Source organism: Balaenoptera ricei, chromosome 7 (assembly GCF_028023285.1).
Source record: "Balaenoptera ricei isolate mBalRic1 chromosome 7, mBalRic1.hap2, whole genome shotgun sequence".
NCBI lineage: Eukaryota > Metazoa > Chordata > Mammalia > Artiodactyla > Balaenopteridae > Balaenoptera > Balaenoptera ricei.
In genome coordinates, this window is record NC_082645.1 from 46,243,888 (window position 1) to 46,264,803 (window position 20,916).

The 20,916-nt window shown below is 46.5% G+C and overlaps 1 protein-coding gene across 9 annotated transcripts; it reads right to left on the reverse strand.

Annotated features, from left to right (window-relative positions):
• Positions 1 to 1,435: 1,435 nt before the first annotated feature.
• NR4A2 (nuclear receptor subfamily 4 group A member 2) lies at positions 1,436 to 19,738 on the reverse strand. 9 transcript variants are annotated; one of them, XM_059927901.1, is made up of 9 exons: positions 9,447 to 9,908; positions 9,166 to 9,360; positions 7,623 to 7,746; positions 6,272 to 7,137; positions 5,342 to 5,471; positions 4,776 to 4,939; positions 3,677 to 3,879; positions 3,099 to 3,277; positions 1,436 to 2,948 (listed from the first exon to the last, which is right to left on the reverse strand). In XM_059927901.1, exons 4-9 carry the CDS (start codon positions 7,133 to 7,135, stop codon positions 2,692 to 2,694), a joined length of 1,797 nt encoding a protein of 598 aa, XP_059783884.1. In that variant the 5' UTR covers positions 7,136 to 7,137; positions 7,623 to 7,746; positions 9,166 to 9,360; positions 9,447 to 9,908; the 3' UTR covers positions 1,436 to 2,691. The 9 variants fall into 9 exon arrangements, 8 of the variants coding, with proteins under 8 accessions (XP_059783884.1, XP_059783883.1, XP_059783885.1 ...); XM_059927906.1 differs by lacking the exon at positions 9,166 to 9,360 and having other exon boundaries at positions 2,759 to 2,948; positions 3,099 to 3,156; positions 3,261 to 3,277; positions 9,447 to 9,909; XM_059927900.1 differs by lacking the exons at positions 9,166 to 9,360; positions 9,447 to 9,908 and adding an exon at positions 19,293 to 19,738.
• Between the last annotated feature and the right edge of the window lie 1,178 nt (positions 19,739 to 20,916).

The following is a 20,916-nucleotide window of genomic DNA, read 5'->3' on the forward strand; positions in this document are numbered from 1 at the left end:
ATTGTCTCGGGGCTGCAGACACCTGGGAGACGACTGCTGACGGCTCTGCAGACTCACTGCATTTCTAAAGAGCTTTCTCTTTCTCTCTGCTTGTTAGTGTTCGGCTTTGGTTGAGCAGAAGTTGTGAAAATAAAAGGAAATGGCAAGCCCCGTCTTCTCAAGGAAGCTAGGACATCGGACATTTTGCTTATTACTTAATCTCTTAAGTGGCCACCCACTTTTGCCCCTCAGAGTTACCTGTAGAGAAACGCATCTCTTGAAAATAACCTTAAATTACCATGGAGACCTGCCTTATCTCTATTGCCCGACCCGCAAAACATGTCTTTTTTTTTTTTTTTTTTTTTTTTTTTTTAAGGAAGAAAAGGCAAAGTAAAAATAACCTGAGAACTCTCCTGGAAATTTACTGTTCTAACTCTGCATTTTAAAAACAATAACACGTTCTGTAAATTTCAGTGACCGGGAGGCCAACTGAAATCCACCAGGGCCAACGAAGAAAACCACCCCCATCCTGCACTTTCTATGAATTCACAGCTGTCCAGAGGCGAAACTGGCTGGACCTCCACCCCGCAAGGACCAGGTCGCTGAGAGGAAGCTGGTACCCGAAGTGGCTTCTACAGTGTTAGTTACTTTCTTTGCTAAAAGTTGGTGCTGGGTGGAATCCTAGAGACTTTGGTATAACTTGTTTGTATCTGACAAGACCCAGGACCTGACGAATGGATGTTTTGTTCTTTACCTGAGAAACTTATAAGACGGAAATATTATTCTAAAACTGCAAATTGAACCTCATCACTATTCACTGAAGGAGGAAAACAAAAAGTTGTAAGAAATGCCTCTACTGTTCTGCTCTATGCCAAAGACCACTGACCCAAGGCCCAAAGGGACCAAAATGCTTGGCTCTTCCTCCAAGATCCTTTACAAGGAATGGGAAAAATCAGAGATTATATTTAATACACTTCAAATCCATGTTGACTTTCTGAGTCTTAAAAAGATACTTTCTAAACATTGTGCAAGACAAAAACTTGATAGGACTTCGAACCTTGCAAAAGTTCAAAAGCTGTTAGGTCTCCTGAACTTCTCTTCTGAAAGCTGCACTTACTGGCAAAGTTATCAGAAGAGTTGAGATATTCTCACCTGATTCTGATAAATGTGGGTTGCCACACCAGAAAATTCCGGTTAAGGAAAAATATTGTACAGAATTCTCTGGATAATTAGTTCAATTTCCCAGTTCCTTTTGCCAGAATAGGTCTAAGCTGTCAGAAACTCAGATGTTGAATAAGTGACCTATCCCAAATCAATCTCCAACTCTGTCTATTGTATATTGCTGTTTAGTCATCATTTTTCCTAACCCAGAAAGAAGACAAAATTCTGTTCATTTACATAGTTTATTGTTGTAAACATTAAAATTGTCTTTCTCAAAGAAAGAATTTATCAGGGAAAAAAATCAGCGTCTCTAACTGTCATACACCATAGAAAAAAAGGCAGTGACTCATATCGTGTGCCATACTGGAAATATACAAAGAAAAATACTACAGAATATGGCAATATTAAAATTCTTACTCAAACATAAAATAATATATTAACTGACAATCTTAGACATTAAAACAAAAAACAAAAAAATTCAAAGTGCTCAGTAATTTCCAGGGAGTTATGTATATTATAAGCACTCTGGAAACGGTCAAAAGCTGCTGCATGCAAGTTCTGTTTAGCTTTAGACAACAAAATAATCAAGATATAAACTTTCTTTTATCAACATCAACGGTACATACAACACTTACAAACAAGGAATGTTGGACGGTGTTACAAACACTATGTGTCCCTTTAGTCAGGATTTTCTGATGTGTAATACTTGTGCCCACCTATTTTACAATTGAGAAAATGTTTAAGCTCAGATAACTACCAATCTTTATAAAATCTAACAGACTACATAGTGTCTGAAATACTATTTATATAATATAGACATTACTGAAGTAGCAAGTGCCTATAACATTTTCAACCTAGAATCAACATGCTTGTCCCTTTTTTGTGGTTATTTCTTTTTTCTTTTTTTTTGCAAACACACTTATCTTTTAGAATTTGTAATATTTATTCATAAATAGGCACAAAATAATTTAAAAAGCCAAACTGCATTGGGTAAATTTACAAGCCTTCGCCTTCTTCAACTCATGCCACCCACGCAACATTTAGTTTTACTATATATTACAGCTTTCTTTACAGCAGAAAACTTTGAAGTCTTTTAAAGGGCAATACTTGTGGGTCCCCTTACAATGTGGGTGTGTGTGTGTATGTGTCTATGTGTATTACATTTGTCTTAACTGCAACAACCAAACATGGCCAAATCTTTTCCGTCATACATTAAGAAGCTTTCTTCTGAACAATAAAATGATTTTTAAACTGATAATAAAAAGTTTATACCACTGTATTGTGTGTAGTCCGTGTTCTAAATCCAGGATGCCCCGGAGCCAAAATGCCCTTTCAGGTTCTGCCTGCAGGTTAGGAAATAGTAACAGTTTTTGCTTTTGTTGTTGTTTGTTTGTTTGTTTTCTTTAGAGATCAAGGGCCAAGGTGTATGGAAGGGGTGGGGGCCGGCTAGAGCTGAGGCAGCTCAGGGGGATCTCTCTGCCCTTGTGACTTGCCCCCTCTGGACAGTTTTAGGTTTCTTTCCAGTTTCTTTGAAGTGCATGGAAGGAGGTCTTAGAAAGGTAAAGTGTCCAGGAAAAGTTTGTCAATTATTGCTGGTGGTGGTACCAAATCTTCCAGTTTCAGGTAGAAAATGCGCTGTAGCCCCTGCGTGCAAAGCGTACGGAGTTCTGGAAGCTTCCCCAACAGTTTGGACAAATAGTTGGGGCGGTTCAAGCCCCCATTATTGAAAGTCACATGGTCTTTGAGACAATTTACAATCTTGTTTTGCAGCTCCTCCACTCTCTTGGGTTCCTTGAGACCGTGTCTCTCTGCAGAAAACACAACCAGAAACAAAAGAGGAATGCACCGAGCAGTTAGCTAGCTGACAGGACCAGGGAGGGTCGGCAGGCAGCAAGGGAAAACCGGGACGAATCCCACTGGGCAGTTCTGGAGAAGTGCCCTGTGCCTGTGGTACTGACCTGTGACCATAGCCAGGGCAGCAATGCAGGAGAAGGCAGAAATGTCGATGTTCATATTCTGCAAGTTGGAGGAGAATTCAACAATGGAATCAATCCATTCCCCAAAGCCACGAACGCATTGCAACCTGTGCAAGACCACCCCATTGCAAAAGATGAGTTTACCCTCCACTGGGTTGGACCTGCAATTAATACCAAAGAGAGGGGGAGGGGGAGAAAAAGAGAGAGAGAAAAAAGCTAAACAACTAATTACTTGAAGAGCAATAAATGAGGGATTTAAGAGGCACCTAATTACCAAAGAGTTAATAAAACGTAGGCCAGTGGACCTTGAAAGGGTTTAATTTCATAACAATCAAGAATGCCCCCTATCCCACCTCCATTCCATTCATCTAAGGCTTCTGCCCTCACTCCTTCCCTTCTCTTCCTTTTATCTACTCTCCTTTCCTTCCTTTCCCCCTCATTTATTTCCCATTCTGTTCTCCTCTCTTTCCCCCTTTTCTTTCCCTTTTCCTCTTTCTTTTCCTTTCTTGTTTCCTCTCTTCCTCCATTCCCAACCTTCCTGGATCGCCCTCTCCATTTACCTGTATGCTAATCTCAGCACAAATAGTTCTAAGAAAGCCGATTCGAAAAGCAGGTCCTGGTCGGCTTTGGGCAGGTCAGCGAAGCCCGGGATCTTCTCCGCCCAGCCCCTGATGATCTCCATGGAGCCAGTCAGGAGATCATAGAACTGCTGGATATGCTGGGTGTCATCTCCACTCATCTGATAGTCAGGGTTCGCCTGGAACTGGAATTTCATTTTAAAAAGCACTTAATGAGGTTCTCTAAAATATATAACCCGTGAAATTGCTAACCTCGTTTCTAGTAGGGGAGCCAGGTTTTTATAACAATTAAACCTCTCTCTGACCAGTAAGGAAATTAGATGTTCCGGGGCAATTAATTCAATTAGGGATGGTGCTATGAGGTCGCTGCTTTAAATATGTAAATGACCATTTCCATACAGACTAAATACAGTGCCAACCAGCCCTGGGAAACGTTCACTCTTATCTCCACAAAACAATTGACACGTTAGTATTCATGCCAGTCCCAGAGTGGGTCTCGAGCAGAGACGCCCTTTGCAAATCTCAATAAACTTGCAGTGGCTTCTAGGTTTGCCCGGTACACTTCCTCCATTTAAAGCGCACACATTTCTCACGGCTGGGGTACAAGAGGAATCTGACCACTTGATTCCCCCGCCCAGTGCCATTCCTTATACCCACTTCTCTTCCCGTTCTCTGACCCGGGAGGAGGCATCCCTCACCCTGACGGCACCAGAGAGAAAGAGGATTAAAGCATCTCCATGGAGGACCGGTGATAGAACCCAAGTGGGGGCTTTTGCACTGCCTCTGGTTTAGGCATCAGAGGCACTGGTGTGTGTGTGTGTGTGTGCACGGTGGTGCTGGGAAGGGGCCTCACAGAGGTTTGACCACTGTGGCCTACCCTCTCTTCCTTCCTCTGCCCTGTCCTCACGTCTGCAGCCCTAGCAACGCCATCTGTCTTCTGCGGCCCTGCCCAGAGCCGTGAAGCCACAGCCTCGCATGCTTCCTTTTATCCCTTGGGCCAGGGGGTTAGTGATGGGTGTGGGGAAGGGGTCCTGCCCATCTGTCAGTTGTCCGAAGGATCCCCCCCACGCCAGCTTCTTACCCTGGAATAGTCCAGGCTGGTCATAGCCGGGTTGGAGTCGACATGGGCCCTGACGAGGGCACTGATCAGACTCACCGGGGGCGAGGGGGGAGAGGGCTCCTGTGGGCTCTTCGGTTTCGAAGGTAAACGACCTCTCCGGCCTTTTAAACTGTCTGTGCGAACCACTGCAAAGGAATCGCCGGGTGAGGGCAAAGCAAGATCCAGCTGCTGCCTGGGCCCCTCCCCGGGGGAAGGCCGCAGCCGCGGGGCGCCCGGCGGGGCGGGGCAGCGCCCCCACCGCTTGTAAAGCCTTTACTGACAAGAAGCGTAAAAACTGGGGGGTTGTTTCATGTCTTCTTCCCAATGGGTCGTATAGTTAAAGGCGGGAAGGGCCTGGCGGCTTTCTCTAGGGTCGGATGGGCGAGCAGGCAGCTGCCGAGTCGTAGAGGCCAGAGGCCGGTGCGGGGGAAGCGGGAGGCCTCCCCCCCCCACCCCGCCCCCGCCCCGGTTCTGGGAAGTGGGTCTGGGCTAGGAGCAGAGCTTCCCAAGGGCGCAGACTGGGGAGCGGGCTGCTTGCCCCAACCTACCTTCTTTGACCATCCCAACAGCAAGGCACTTCTGAAATCTGCAGTACTGACAGCGATTCCGGCGCCGCTTGTCCACTGGGCAGTTTTTATTTGCTAAACACACGTATTTCGCGTTTTTTTGCACCGTGCGCTGCAAAAGGAGACAATATAGGCCGGAAAAAAAATTTTTTTTTTTCTCTTGAAAATCCAACAATTCAGGGAATCCAGACACAATTTCTGAACGGCCGGGATCCACACACCCTCCCCATAAACAAACACATACACAACTCCTTTTTATTTTTTTCTTTTTCCTTTTCTTTCTCTCTCTTCTCTTTTTCCTCCCCCAGGGCATTTAACAGAAGAAAATTGATAGCGTTAACATTTGAGCTAACCTTGCCGCTCCTTGCTGTGTTTTATATGCCAAGAGAAGGAGAAGGAGACGCTCAGTAAATACAAATCCGTGGGCATTCATATTATTTACATTCCTTAGAGACCTTCTCTATTTAAAATGATAAGATTATTCAATCAGGATGGCGAAATAAAGAGATCACTTAATTTGACCATAGGGAATTCTGTTCCACTTGGTTAGCTCAGACACGGTTCTCTGTCCTAACCAATTTCAATCTGAACAGAGAAGACAGCTCCTAGCACATGCAAATGACCCTCTTCCAACTCAGCTCCGGCAACTTCGGGCGGGGGTGGTTCGCCGGGTCGGCTGCGTGCGGGGGATGCGACCCCGGGTCTCCCGGTCTTCCTACTTCCCCTTCCCAGGCACCCAGCAGCCTCCGCCGCAGCCCAGGGGCGGCTGCAGGGCAGCCCCCGGGGACGCCGGGAGTCGGACGGTCAGGGGCCAGTTGGCGCCGGGCGCCTGCACCCCGGTAGAGCCAGCACGCTGAGACTCCGGGCACTAGGGGGCCCCTACCTGCCTCCTCCGCCCCCGTCCTGGCTCACCTTAAAGAACCCTTTGCAGCCCTCACAGGTGCGCACGCCGTAGTGCTGGCAGGCCGCGTTGTCGCCGCACACGGCGCACAGCCCCTCGTTGGAAGGGGAGCCCCGCGACGGCGGCGAGGGCACCTGCGTGTCGAGCAGCTGCGACGCGTGGCCGATCTGCAGGCCGGGGAAGCCCATGGACGCGGGCTTTCGGATGGGGTTGGGCACAGCGAAGGTCTGCCCGTCCACCACGTGGTGGCTGCTCGCCGGCTCCGGGTTCATGGGGACGTGCAGGGGCCCGTCGAAGCGCATCTGGCAGCTAGACACGGGGGTGCCGGGGGGCGACTGCTTAAAGGAGAAGAGGGAGAGGCGGGAGACCGGCGTTTTCCTCTGCTCAATCATGTGCGTGGTGGCCACGTAGTTCTGGTGGAAGTTGTGGAGGGAGCCTGGGTCGTCCCACATGGGGCTGTGCTGCACCTGGAAGCCCGGGGTGGTGGGCGTCGGGGGAGAGGAGGGCTTGTAGTAAACCGACCCGGAGTGCGGCATCATCTCCTCGGACTGGGGGGGCAGGTGGCTGTGTTGCTGGTAGTTGTGCATCTGAATGTCTTCTACCTTAATGGAGGACTGCTGTCCGGACAGGGGCATTTGGTACAAGCAAGGTGGCTTGACGTCGTAGCCTGTGCTGTAGTTGTCCATAAAGGTACTGAAGCTGGGGAGAGAAGTGGTGGCAGTGATTTCAGTGTTGGTGAGGTCCATGCTAAACTTGACAAACTCTGGAGTTAAGAAATCGGAGCTGTATTCTCCCGAAGAGTGGTAACTGTAGCTCTGAGAAGCGGGGCTGGCTCCTTGAGGCGAGGACCCATACTGCGCCTGAACACAAGGCATGGCTGGAAATGAAACAGGGTAATATACACTCAGCCTGGTCAACTGAACACTTTCTCCCGGGCTCGGGTACACCTGGAGCTACACCGGCAGCCCGCGGCGGTCAGAGAGCACGTAGGGGCGCGAGAGGAAGGGCGGAGAGTGCGAATACTGAGGAGCGAAACAGTGCAGGACAAGGAAAGGCTGATCCAATAAAGACCCAGAACTAGAAAGCTATTACAGTCTCCATTCCCGGATATTTCCAACGCCTCCCCCTCCGCCCCCTTTCATGGGCAATCCCGCTTCAATGAGCCTTTCCTCTGAAGCTCGGGTTCAGCAAGCTCAATCCAGAAATCAAGTTGAATTGCACAATGAGAAACTTGTTCCCGAAGGCGATGGGTCGGGGGAAATACTTAAGTTACAGGGTTTGCTGGGAAAGATCGCATTGCCCTGTTTCTTGACGTTTACGGAACTCGGGGGAGGGAAAGAAAAAAAATGAAGTTGCACTAACCTTCAGCTGAGTTACAGGCGTTTTCGAGAAAATTAAAGGTGGACAGTGTCGTAATTCAATGAAGGACAAAGTTTCCAAGATTTTTAGAAAAGCAGTGGAGAGCCCAGCCTGGCAGATCTCCTCCCTGAAATAAAGACACAGGAAGCCTTAGGGTGACTTTCCGGACAGATTTGGCTGGTCATCTGTATCACCAGGCAGGCCCTTCTATGCCCTTCTTGATTGTTTATTTGGAAATTAGTGTGTAGCCTTTATCAAAGAGCATTTAAAATGAATGTCTAAAAGAGATGGCTGGAAACAACAGAAAATTTCACCCATTGACTGTGTTGACCCTTGCAGAGAATACCTCTGAAGAAGGAAAGGTATTCCATGTACTTATTTATGATGAAATAAATTGGCCCCTTTACTGGGTGTTTGGGGGCAGTGAGAGGGAGTGTCATTTCCATTTTAGTTTAATTCAAAACTAAATAAGAAGAAACTGGGGTTTAACAAAATACAGCATTGGAACCTTCTCTTGAATTTTTTTTTTTTCCTGTGGTGAAACTGGCTTTTCATCTAGGAAGCAGGGAAGGAAGTAGAAGTCAAGAATATAAAATGTGAAAACAATCTCTTCCTTCACCCCCTAGGAGTTACAAAATGTTAGCAAGGCCCGGGTAGCCCTGAAGGCAATCTTAATGGAAGCATCTGGATTTCCTAAGAGCTTTTGACGGAGCAATGGGTTTGGGGATACAGGTGAATGGGCATTCACTTCTCCAGGAAATTTGTCTTTCATCTTTAATGGCCAAGAGGTGGAAACAGGGAACCCTATTTTTTCAGGAGCATCTTAGTCAGTTGCAGGGAGAGGGAAACGCTGCATATCCAACAGTGGCACCGGTGTTAGAAGTACCTCTCAACATAGCAATCTGAGCACCTGTCCTATCCAGCCTTCCACAATCTGCTTACTTGCTGGAACAAGGCATTCTTGTGTCCTAGTACTTTTCAGATGTTCCCACTTGGAAGGCATTCTAGAGCATAGACGATTTTATTACTAATGAAAAAGAAAGCCAAACATCCAATTCTGTTCTCCTCCCCCACCACCCCCCCCCCACCTCATAATCTTGCTTCATGGAGGAGGGAGGGTAACCAGAAAAAGTAGAAAGAAAGGAGACTCTTGACCCTCACAGCCCTTGACAGATATGCCTGTGCTGGATATTAACCCTCTGGTAACTTCGCAGCTTCATAACTACTCTAAATAGCCTGTCTCTCTGTCTCTGCCTCTCTGACAAACTCACAAACACAAGGGCGGCATATGTCAAAACCAGAAATTTCAAGCAACTTAGTAACAGGTCACTCTACCAACCGCCCCTCCTTACTCAACAATACCCAAGAGACACGGGCAAGCTGGCCAGCCGCGGTGATACAGTTCCCAAGCAACACATAAACTGAAGAACTTTCACTCTCCCTGTCACTTTGTGGGCAGCGTCCAGGTCCCTCGTATACACAGGACTTGGAGTCTACGTGTCCAAAGACCACAATCAATTCCGCACCAAGAGCAAACTTTGCGCACATTTCCGCGTGTTAAGTCCGCAGCTCCCGAAACTGTGCAAGCCTCCCTTTCACGTCCACCAATGAGGAGCCTGGAAGCCTCTGTTGGGTGGCAAAGCAGGAGTTCCGACAAATGCCCTCTGTAGCTGCGCACACCTACTCCCCATCCTCCGGCCCCACTCGCGCTCCGCGCCTTCGGCGCCCACTTCCAGAGAACCTGCACCACACAAGCGGGAAGAAGAGACGTGCAAAAACAGAAAGAAGGATAAAAGAACGCGAGCTGTACGGGCTGCACCTACTCACTTAGGACTTCTCCGTGTCTCTCTTCATTCATTCAACTCGGCCAAAGTGTAGTTCCCTCCGGGAGTCGGGGTGGCAGGGTCGGGGAGGGGTGGGCGAGAGGGGCGAAGGGAACGGAGGTGCCGAGAGCGGGGAGGGAGCAGGGGAAGGCGGCGGCTGGGCAGGCGAGCGGGACCGCGGAGCCTAGCGCGAGCCACCGGGCGGACTGGCCCTGGCCGCCAATGTGCCTTTGTTTATGTGGCTCGCGCTGCCGCTGCCAACATTCACCTAAAGTCTCCGCGCGTCAGCGCGCGTCAGCGGCCTGCCGCCCAATCGCCGAGCCGCCGCGCTCCCCAGACTCCTGGCCGGCGCTCGCTTTGGTATATTTCCGACCTGACGTCACGAGCAGGGCCGATTTTAAGGTGGGAACCATTCAGGGTTCACCTTGGTAGCCAGCTAGGGTTTTTTTTTTTTCCCCTTTTCCGAAAGAGGTGTGACCTCTCCACTCAGGTCCGCGCAGCCCACAGAGCCTCGACAGCTCACCTCCCCTGCCCCCCACCCCCCCACCCCCGGCCAATCCCCGCGCCGCCGCTGCGGTCCGGCAGCTCACAGGTGGGGGAGGGTGCAACAAAAGCCCGAGCGGAAGGGGACCCAGGCGTGGGCCAGGTAGCCAGCACCTGGAATCGCACGAGACGGGGCGTGCCTGGCAGCGCCCTAACCTCGCCCACCCACAATTGCCATCCCCGTTAGCGGAAGCGAGTACAGATGTCCCATGACACGAGACGCTCGGAGGGCTCAGGCAATTGGGGTGGGATTTCCCTAGTCCAGTGCATCCCCCTTTTCTCTTTTTTCCTGTCCCCGGCCTTCTCTTCTAGCATATTCTCCCTCTCTCTCTCATACACACACACACACACACACACACACACACACACACTCCAAGGTGGAAGAGAGTAGGTATGGCCTATTTTCTATGTTCCCTTCTTTCCTTGCAGTGCTCACGTGCGAGGGAAGACGTGGTGCGTGGGGAGGGAAGCGGAAAGGAGAGGGTAGCCAGTGACCCAGCCCTTCAGGGACCCCAAAAGTCAAAGTGAGGCGTCACCCACTTTCCTTTCTCAGACAATGCAGCCGAGCGCCGGGCAACAGGTGTGTTCTGCAGAAAGGTGCCCCAGCCTCACCTTTTACCAACTCTCACACTTTGACACTCCTGGGTGCCCATCAACTCGTGTCTTTCCACGAGTTTTAGGGAAATAAATCTACCCTCCTCTGAAGCACAAGGGCTCTCGAAGCTTCAATCTGGGCGCCAAGAGGGAAAGACTAAACATGGGGGAAGCGGCGGGGAGGGGGGGGGGGGGTGTCTAGATCTCTGCAAGGCGTACGGTGTGTGCGTTCAGCCTTCCCAGGAGTGGGGCCCGGCGGGCGACCGGAGTTCGCCGCACCCCCGCAGCCGCCCCAGCCGCCGCAGACTCCGCTTCGCAAGTCAATCCACCTCTAAGCTGAGGGCGCAAGGCGCTTTCTAGAAAAGAAACGCCGCTTCTCCCGGGAGCAAGCCCCCTTCCGGGTCCCTGGGCTCGAGCTGGACGAGCCTCGGGGCTTCTCCCATGGGGCTGGGGAGTTAACGGGGGAGGGACGGTTCGGAGGCGTCCCCTCCTCCGCCCAAGAAGACTTCCAGCCGCCCCTCCCCCTCGGCGTAGCTCGCTTCCAGGCTCGGGGCCCCTTTGCACCCCCCCATCCTGGTGTTCCCAGTACAGGCGGGCCGAAATCGCCGTGGAGCTCTCCGCCTTACGGTGCCGCTCAGCTCTAATCTGCACCCCAGCCTTTGCCCTCTCCCGCCGCCTCCTGCTCCCCGGCGGCCGGAGAGGCGTTGCCATCAGGTGCCCCGAGGCTGCCCCGAGAAGCCGCAGGCTCTTCTGCACCGCATCCTCGGGAAAACCTACATGACCACCTTAAGTTTCCCCCAGATGTTGCGACTGCCGCTGCTGCTGCTGCTGCTGCAGCCACCGCTGCGGCTCAGCGGTGCCCTAGCGGGCGCGAGAAAAAATAAAACCAGGAAGTGTGTTTGAGAGCGCGCGCGCGCGCGCGTGTGCGTGCGTGTGTGTGTGTGTGTGTGCGCGCGCGTGTGTGTGTGTGTGTGTTGGGTGGTGGTGGGGGGAAGGTTGCGGAGGCGGGTGAAGGTGTGTAAGTAGGGGGGTGAGAGGAGGAGGGCGAAGAATAGCTTATTAGCATGAGCTGGGTAGCGTCAGCGCCCTGTGGGCAGAAACGATTCCACGCGAACGAAAGGGAAAAAGTGAGAGTTTGGAGAGCAGGGGAGAAGGAAAGCGGTGGGGGTGGCGGTGACGCAGGGGCTCAGGCATTGACGCACCCGCCGGGCTGGGCCCAAAATAGCAGCAGCTCTAGCTCGGTGGCGCCCTCCCGGGTTCCCTTCCCCTTCCGCAAGGCAGCAGGACGCGCGGCCTGGGGGAGCTTTCCTTGATCCCAGGGGTGGGCCAGGCTCCCAGCAGCTATTTTCAGGCAGTCGGAAATTCAAGCGCAGCCATGCTGGGGTGGCAGTTATTATTTTTTAATATATTCCTAGGAAGGCGGGGGCCAGGAGAACTTTAAGGTTGTAATCATCATTCTCCAAACACCAATACGCAGATCTAAGTAGGTACATTCCCTCCACACGCTCCTCCTCCCTTAAACCATTTTTAAAAACACTTGGCTTTAGCCTGGGTTGAGTCTGCGGGCAATTTGAAAATTCTCTCCCAGTAAGTGGGAAAATGTGCTGGAGTTCTTAAAGTGAGCTCCAAGGAAGACAAACATTGTAATGTGATGGGTTATTCTATAACAGCAACCTGGCGAGTCTGGCTTCTTGATAACAGAGCTTTTGCTCAAGTCTTAAGGCACCCAAGATCGAGACGCAGTTTTCACAGCAGCTTATTATAACAATTATTAGTAACCGAAAATGGATTGAATAAATACAACATCAAAATGAGAAAAAAAGGTGGCTTTTTTTGCCTTATATTCTACAATCCATATGAATTTTCTCTCTCCTCAAATTCCTATTCTAGCTCCCAGGAAGTGTGTCTTCTTAGGAAGACACACCGGATGCAAGGCGGATAAACTCAAACCCATTATTGGGTAAGCTATTTCTTGGGTTGGTATTTTTGGTAGGGCTCAGATGTGCTTGGGGTGGAAAGGATCCAGCAGACATTAGAAAGTGTAAAGAATGACCACGCTCAAAGCTCCAGACTCCTGTGTCCCCACCAGATTCTGATGGAACAGTCTCAGTAGAAGGGCCAATGTCTGTAATTGACTTATCCTGTCAGTAGGGGGCCTGACTCCACAACGTTCATGAAGATACATCACACACACACACACACACACACACACAAGCACATACACACACAACTAGCTATTTACTACTTAGGCCAAGCCCCAGGAGAGCTTGCTGCAAGCCAAAATATTCATATTCTGCTGGAATTCATAAATAACTACAAATCTTTGATTGTCTTCTGTATTTCTCAAAAAGGGAAACAGTTTAACACTGGAATTAGGTTCACAACAGATTTTCTTTATTTCCTCCTGTCCATGTTTAACTCACTGTTAGCTCACAGGGAGAAAAAAAAGTCAAAATGGTAATAAAATCTTTCATTTTATCACTAAGCAGTTCAAATTTGGCATTTAGTTTGGAAAAATGAAAGCATGTTTTAAAATCCTATGATTACATGTTTAAATAAATTATAGTTTAGAAGAGGATTCCTGTGGGTGTATTTGCTAGTACATAAGAGAATGCTTTTGTGCATAGAGGTTTAATTACACATATAATGGAATCAAAATGTAGAATTGAACAACCTTTTAGAAAATGTTCAAATGATGCTCTAGGCTAAAAGAAACTGAAATTCTGCATTTATATGACTGCAATCCTGCAAGATTCTTGAACATAAATAGATTCTTGAATATAAACTATTTTATAACTCGATTAAAATGACAATAATGTTTCTTTCAGGGCCCAGAATCTGATATAACTTTAAATTATTGCCATGTATAAATACATAAAGTTACCCCAAATGAAGGTCGGTGTTCTTAACAATTTACAATAAATGGGAATAAAATTGATCCTATCCATAAGTAGGTCCTTCTTTTGAAACCAACTAAAATAAATTACAAAATTATTATTTCTATCAATATACAGTATTAGATGACCTCAGAAAAAGCATATAGGAAAATAATGTTACTATGTTATCTTTTATGGTATTAGCCAATATTAAGTAGAACATATTGGTACATATATAGAAAAAATATTTTCATAAAAAGACAATGTAAATAATGCATACTCACATCTAAGCCAAAGTATTTTATGCAAGGCTAGGCAGATTATACTTAATAAAATTGAGATTTTGGTATAATTTAGAAAGCAAACATGGATTTAATTCCATAGGATTTTGTATCTTAATGCATGGGAAAGGGGTCTTTAGGGATTTATTTCACTATTCTCCCAAAATGTAGAGTAGCCCTTAGCTCTTACAATTCAAATATAGTAAACAGATATACCTGTTATGCTATAAGAATCAAGGTAACTTGAAGACATTTCACAATAATATTAGTTAATGGAACCTATGTTAAGCATAAAATGAGACATATTTTAACTTATGTTTGGACAATTTTCATGGCATTTGTTGCCATTCAGCAGGAAGTTTTACATTAGTGATAGAAGAAATAAATTTTCACTTTGAAAAAAACTCAGTTTCTGAAAATACGAAATCATTTTTTAATATGGAAGGTTTTTGGTTATTTGCTTTGCCATTTCACTTGCATTAATAAGATATTAATCAACCAATCATTTGTTCCTCTTTTATAAGATGCCTAGAGAATAAGTCAAATGCTCAGCTGGTAATTCACATTTTGGGTAGTTGTGGCTTTTGCTCAGTTTTACCCAGCCCATTTTTCACTCCAAACCACTTAATGCAAAGACTTTAAAAATTGTTTCTTGCTTTGATACAGTACTCAGTTCTAGAAATGTGGAAAGATGTGCAGAAGAAAACAGCACTCTTTTTTTCTAGAAGCATCTACTTATAAATTAAAATTCTAAAACTGAACATATGGTAAAACCTCATGCCACTCAAAAAGTGTTTTGCATAATAAAAATCCTTCATCTTTTCTCTAATTCTTGACTCTCAGTAACTATCTCCTAAATATTTACTTTAACCACTTAAAATTTTCTTTTTGTTGTTGTGGTAAAAGACATATAACATAAAATTTACCATCTTACATTTGTAAGTGTACAGTTCAGTGATGTTATATACAGTCATGCTGTTGTGCACCAATCATCACCATCCACCCCCATAACTCTTCATGTTATAAAACTCTAACTCTATAACCATTAAACAATAACTCTCCATTCTCCCCTTCTCCCAGCCCCTGGCAATCACCAATATTTTCTTATGGAAGAATTCTTCTTGATTAAGCAAGGAAGGGTTACTTTGGTTTTAGATTTCCTTGCTGATTTCACTAAACATGGGAGTCATTAAAATGTACAAAGTCCTGAAGGACACTTTAAAGATTCTGAAAATAAGTTGCTATATGCTAAGAATATATCGCGGACACTTGAAATTCTAGAAGTAGCTGATAACATTAGTAACCACCACAGTATTACATAGGATTTTCTTTTAGTAGATAAAATACATACACTTTGCAACAGTTTTCATATGTATATCATAGCTGGTTAGTTTTTGTTTTACCTTTAATGATAAAATAACCATTTTTGATTTTTTTCCTCAGACTAACTGTCGTATAGGAACTTCTCAATTTAATAAAAAATGAAGACATGTTATTGATATATTATGACAGACATATATGCCCTTTTTTATCATAATTCTGCAATTATCAAGCCTACAATTTTAACACTACAAAAGTAACTTATAGCAAGGACCCTTATAGTGATAAGCAATAAATCTAATTACCATATCCTTTGAATAGATGCAATATAAATTTCATTGCTCACTTAAAAGTTCTAAAGTTAACAGCATAAACTTGAAGTTGAGTAATTAAGTAATCCTTATATAGACACTTATTAAAGTATTTATACATATTATCTTAAATCTACATCTATCATTTTGCCAATTAAAATTAGGACTTTAATTGCAATTAAGTAATTTAATTGCCAATTGAACAGCAAAATTGCTAAGTGACTAATTTTAATGCCTATTTTAATTACCAATCATGACTGGGGAGGGAGCTAATCAAGTTACATCAAGCAGTACCAGAGTAATGATGTGAAGAAAAAAAAAAAGTAGAACAAACATTCAAGGCTACACGCTTTAAAAAAAGAAACATAAATTAAATAAATGCAAATATAATCTTATAAATGTATAAAAATACTGTATTTCAATATCTGAATACAGAACATGAAATAGAGCAAGATTAATTAAAGAAGCCTCTGTCCATCTTCAAAGTAAGGAACACCAAATCAAAATTTTATGTGGTATTTACATGGCCACCACACTAACCCAGGTAAAAACAAAGCTGCATATAGTCGAGAATAAAAGATTGTTTCCTGCTTGGCTGTTTAAATATTTACAGATTGACAGTTTTTTTAAAACATGTTTAAATGAAAGGCTATAAAAGAGAGAAACAAGTTTCCAATGCAGCAATGTGGTTTTAAGTTTGAAAAGCAAACAGGGCCAGTGCAGTGGGACTATATACTCTTTCCTGATGGCTCTCCTCCCCACCCTCACTCACTCAAATGAAGTGTACCATTACAGGTCTAATGCCTATCCATAACTTGTCCTATATTACCTTCAGAAAGGCATAAATCTGTCCTATCTTAAATATTTTAAAATACATTCATAGGTTGAAAAAAATTAGAAAGCATCTAGGATTACATCACAATTAAAATTACTTAGAGCATGGGGAATATACCTTGTCCTAATAGTATTTCTTAATTTTCAATAAAAATATACCCGCCGGCTCAAGATTAAGACTGTAAACCAGCAGGCAACCAAAAACTCTGGTGAAAATCTTGGCCAATACAAACACATTTTCAAAAGTTTTCATATTCAAACAAATTCTCAGATCAGCAATATGGAAGGACCATATTGAAAGAGGGAGGTGAAGTTGGGAGTTCAAAAGACAGGAAGTGATTCCCTGGTAGACAATAACAATCCCAGTACTTTCCAGCTATAGGGATCACCTTGGCAGCCAGCGACCTCATCTAGAGTAACAATGGACAACCATCAAATCTTTGTTTAAAATAAGTCATGATGCAAGATACATATCTTGTTTTTGCTACTATATATGTATAGTATACCAAATATACACATAGTTTTTGTCTACAAATGGGCCCGAAATTATTCACAATGTATGTAATATAACTTCAGAAAAAGCAAATATTGCTGCTTAGGATTTTATGTACTAATGGACTTGAATTCTGAAATAAAGCACAGCAGGACTTTCAGCCTGGCTTTTGAAGAACATGTTAATAATCATGGGGCTTGACAGAAGCCTGCAATATCTGCTCATGACAATAACAGCTTTATAAGGCGAGTTCTGTGTGACGGATTAAAGGACACACTCACTGTCTATTCAGAAGTCATGGAGATGGAGTCATTATTGACAACCTCACTACTGATCAAGGTTAAAACTCATTGAATGCTGGCGCTACAGAGAGAAATACAACCTCAGCCATTGCAAGATTACTAAAAACAGTCTCCAGTAAGGGTTGCCATAACTCAGATATATCTTATTTTGTTCTGTATAAAATTTTCTGCTATTTACATACAAAAAAGATCTTATTTGATAATCATTATCAAAATTATTGCCCTAACTCAAGCACTAGGTAACAAATCATCAGCCATTACAAAAAGAGAAAAAAAAGGAGAAATATTATCTTGTAATTTAAAAATGAATATGAAACTCGCATGACTGAAAATATGTATATTTTCAGACTACGCCCATTTTGTGTATTTCACTAGTTTATCAGTTCACATGAATTAATGTGGTTCACATATTGTTGGATGCGAAATCTTTTAAAAGATAGTATGTCTATAGCTTTTAGATATCCCTTAATAGGTAAAAGTTTAAAAACAAAGTTATCGTAAATTATTTTACTTTTTTTTTTACCCTTATTTCTTGTCTTTCAGTGTTGCCTCTCCGCATTAGTGAAGGAAAAAGGAGGCATACAGTAAGAGACAACCACATTTATAATCTGAAATTAGAGCCAATCAATTAAATATTTTATTAATCACCAGGATATTTTTTTAGAAGACCTGTGAAATATTACAGAATCATTCCACTAGGATCTAACAGTGACCTCAGTATGCTGTCACTGACATTTTGGGGGGGAAAAAAACAAACGACCAGTATTACCACATCCAGGATTCAAGTCAAAGTACACACATAGCTGAGGGCGTGGAGGCGGGGAGGGAAGGGTATAGAAACTAGTTTACTAAGGAGGTCCTTCTTATCTTTCTTATATTTCATATTTCTAAGTACTTTTCCATAAGTTACTTTCCTAAGTTTAAGAATGACTGAAGTATAAAAAAACAGAATTTCAAATAGTTAATAAATGCTTTTAGGAGTTACATTGAAACGACTCACAGAATACATAATTTTCTTAGGAGTCCTTTAATTTTCTGATTCAGAAAGTACGGTGTTCCTAAAGACTGCTCTTAAGTACCTAGCTCTGGAAATCATATTTTCCATTTCTCCATACCCTCATCGATTAGTATTTGGTCAGCTGATTGGCAGTTACCAAGACAACAGTTTTGCTAAACTTTATAAACTTTCTCTATCAGCCAGAGGTGGGAGGGGGGGCAAGACAGAAACGGATTTTTACAACCAGAATGGTGTGACAGAGCCCCTCAAACTACAAAAAGATGATACAAAATCTGAAACGGAGCTCTGTAGTTCAATTTATACCACAGAAACTGTGAGATGCTACCTTCCTGTTGTTATAACGTATCAGGTCAAGGGATATAAATTGTACCAGGTAATTCATTTTGCCATTCAGAGAGTCATTAAGTTCCTCCCAGAATATACGTGATTGATATCCCTGGAGGTGAAAGGCTAAAGGAACCATATGGCAACATGTTGCATTCCGTATGCTATCTGCCCATCCGTGCTTAAGCTGCCATTAGCAACATCTGTACCTAACTGAAATCCAGCTGCGCCGACGCCGGCTGACGGAATTGTACTTGGGGGGGAAATCTAGCTTAGCGCCATTAACTTGAGACTTAAGAGTCTATGTACCAGGACGGATGGAAGCTTTCACAATTAGACGAGACGACACAAATGCTTTATTAAAGTTTAATTTTGAACTCCCAATTAGCGAAACTGCATTACAAATCGACTGCAATTTCCTAGAAGGCACAAGCAAGTTCTCTGCCTGCCTGCCACGTGCAAGAGGCTCCGGAGCCAGCTTCCCCAGCTACCGGCTGCTGAAAGGGGACGGTTCAGAGCTGCTCTCCGCATCCCAGGAAGTCCCTAAAATCCTCGCCAGCCCCTCCTTCCGCGGGGCGGGGGCGGGCGAGGACCGAACCCGCGGCGAGGGGGCGGGGGGAGGACTCCGAAGTCCCCGGCGTTGGGAGGGAAGCAAGCGGTGGGAGTGGGCGGAGGAGGGGCGACGAGGGGGGGGGGGCCTGCGCGGGAGGGGGGCGGGGGTCCTCTAGTATCCCGGCCTCTCCGGAGGAGCCTCAGCTAGTCACGCAGAAGTTTCTCTTTCGCTCTTCGCGCTACACACCCAGGTTGGCTTCCTGCGGGCAGGCCAGGGGTCCGGAGAGCGGGGGAGGAGACAGGAGACCCGGAAGGGCTGTCCGGCGTCCACACCCACCCCAGGTCCCCGACCCCGACCCCGACCCCAAACAAAGCCCCCACTCCAGGTCCAGGATACGTTACCTGCCCGGCGCTCCCGGCCCCTCGGTCACCGCGTCCCCCGCTGGGCGCGCCTTGGGCGGGTCCCGCTCCCCGGGACGCACAAAGTGGTCGCCCCCGGCCGGCTAAATCCCACTCTCTCGTCATGTTGGGGGCCAAGAAGGGGGAGCGGGGGAGGTGGAAGCGGAGGTTGGGGCAAGGAGAACTGACTGATAAATTTTTTTTAAAAAAGAAAAGAAAAAAGCAGCAGCCGGCGGGGCCCGGCCAGGGGCAGAGAGGCCGATTACGTTTCGGGGGTCTCGGGCGAGAGGAAGGGGGGGCCGGGGAGCGGCCGCCCGCCCCCCTCCCCCCGGCCCCCAGCGGCGACGGCAGCTGCACACACAGAAGCCCATTGTCGCCGGCGCCCGGCGTGCAGCCCCGCGGACTCGGCCCCGCGGCCAAGCGCGTCAGCGGCCCCGTCAGCCGGGCCGGGCTCCGTGACGCGCGCGCAGCCCGCGCTATAAATAACCCGCCGCCGGGCGGTTTGGGCGGCTTTCCAGTGACGCCGGGGCGAGGCGCGGGAGGAGGAGGGCGAAAGGAAACAATGAAACCGCCCGCCGCCCTCCTCCCCGGACGCCCTGGGCGCTTTCCGCCGCGCTCCCCTGTCCCCGCCCCGGCCCGCCCTGCCCGGAGCAGAGCGCGCGTGTGGGAAGGACCTCGCAGAGCCTGCGTCCCCCCTGCCGGCCAGGAGACCCGGGGGTTGGGGCCCATCGCCCTCCCCGGGAGCGGGAGGGCGGCTACTTACACACCGGGGAACGGGCCGGGGGAGGGAACTTGGCGACGAGTTTAGCGAATGGGTCGCCGTGTTACTTACTCCCAGACTGATTTAAACAACTTGATGCTTGCTCCGCTGCTTTCCCACACCCATTCTAATACAGGTCGGGTGTGTTTATGGCAGTATACCCTCACTTCAAAACAAAACACAACACTTCCCTCTTAAAAGTTCTGATCTAGCGTATTTTAAAGTATATGCCTGTGTTTGCATCTCATAGGTTTCTGCCTACATCCTACTCTGTATCCGGATTATATCCTTCCTTTCCTAAATTCCACCGGCATCATTTATAGGTTTTTGTCGGGCCAGGCCTACGTTACTGTTTTCGTTTGGGGAGTTGTATAAAGGGTGCCCAGTAGAAGCAGCTTGGGCATGGGTTCCAGGACTCATGCTTTCAGTCCCAGAGCCTTTTTGCATGTCTTTTTGGCCTTGAACATACCATAGGCCTTGAACATAGAACATTTGAATTTTCCAAAGTCTATAGTCTTTCAACGTCTTAGACTGTCATCAAGGCTGCCATTTAAAAGGGGCTTTCTCTATAGGTAAATTTTTTCTGGGGACTTTCTGTCTTGCTTGCATATTTAGGCCATTCTGTCCCACACCCGGACACTCCTCCTCCCTATTAAGGTGCCCATGTACAACTGGAGGCAGTCTGTCTTCCTGGAAGCATCAATTAATGGACTAGTAAGACAGTAGTTCCTCTTGAGCAGAAGATCTCAGATATATGAACTCCAGGTTTTCTGGGATGCTGATATATATAGTTTGCAGAAGCAAGCGAAGTTTTGAAGTGACCAGGCATGGATAGAGTGAGTTAAAAGGGCTGAGGAAGTGGCTCTT

Coding starts and splice junctions, on each gene's coding strand:
- NR4A2 (XM_059927900.1), bottom strand. CDS start 7,135: ATGCCTTGTGTTCAGGCGCAGTATGGGTCCTCGCCTCAAGGAGCCAGC. Junction 3,278..3,676: donor GTGCTGAGATTAGCATACAG/GTAAATGGAGAG, acceptor TATTAATTGCAG/GTCCAACCCAGTGGAGGGTA. Junction 2,949..3,098: donor TGCCCTGGCTATGGTCACAG/GTCAGTACCACA, acceptor TGTTTTCTGCAG/AGAGACACGGTCTCAAGGAA.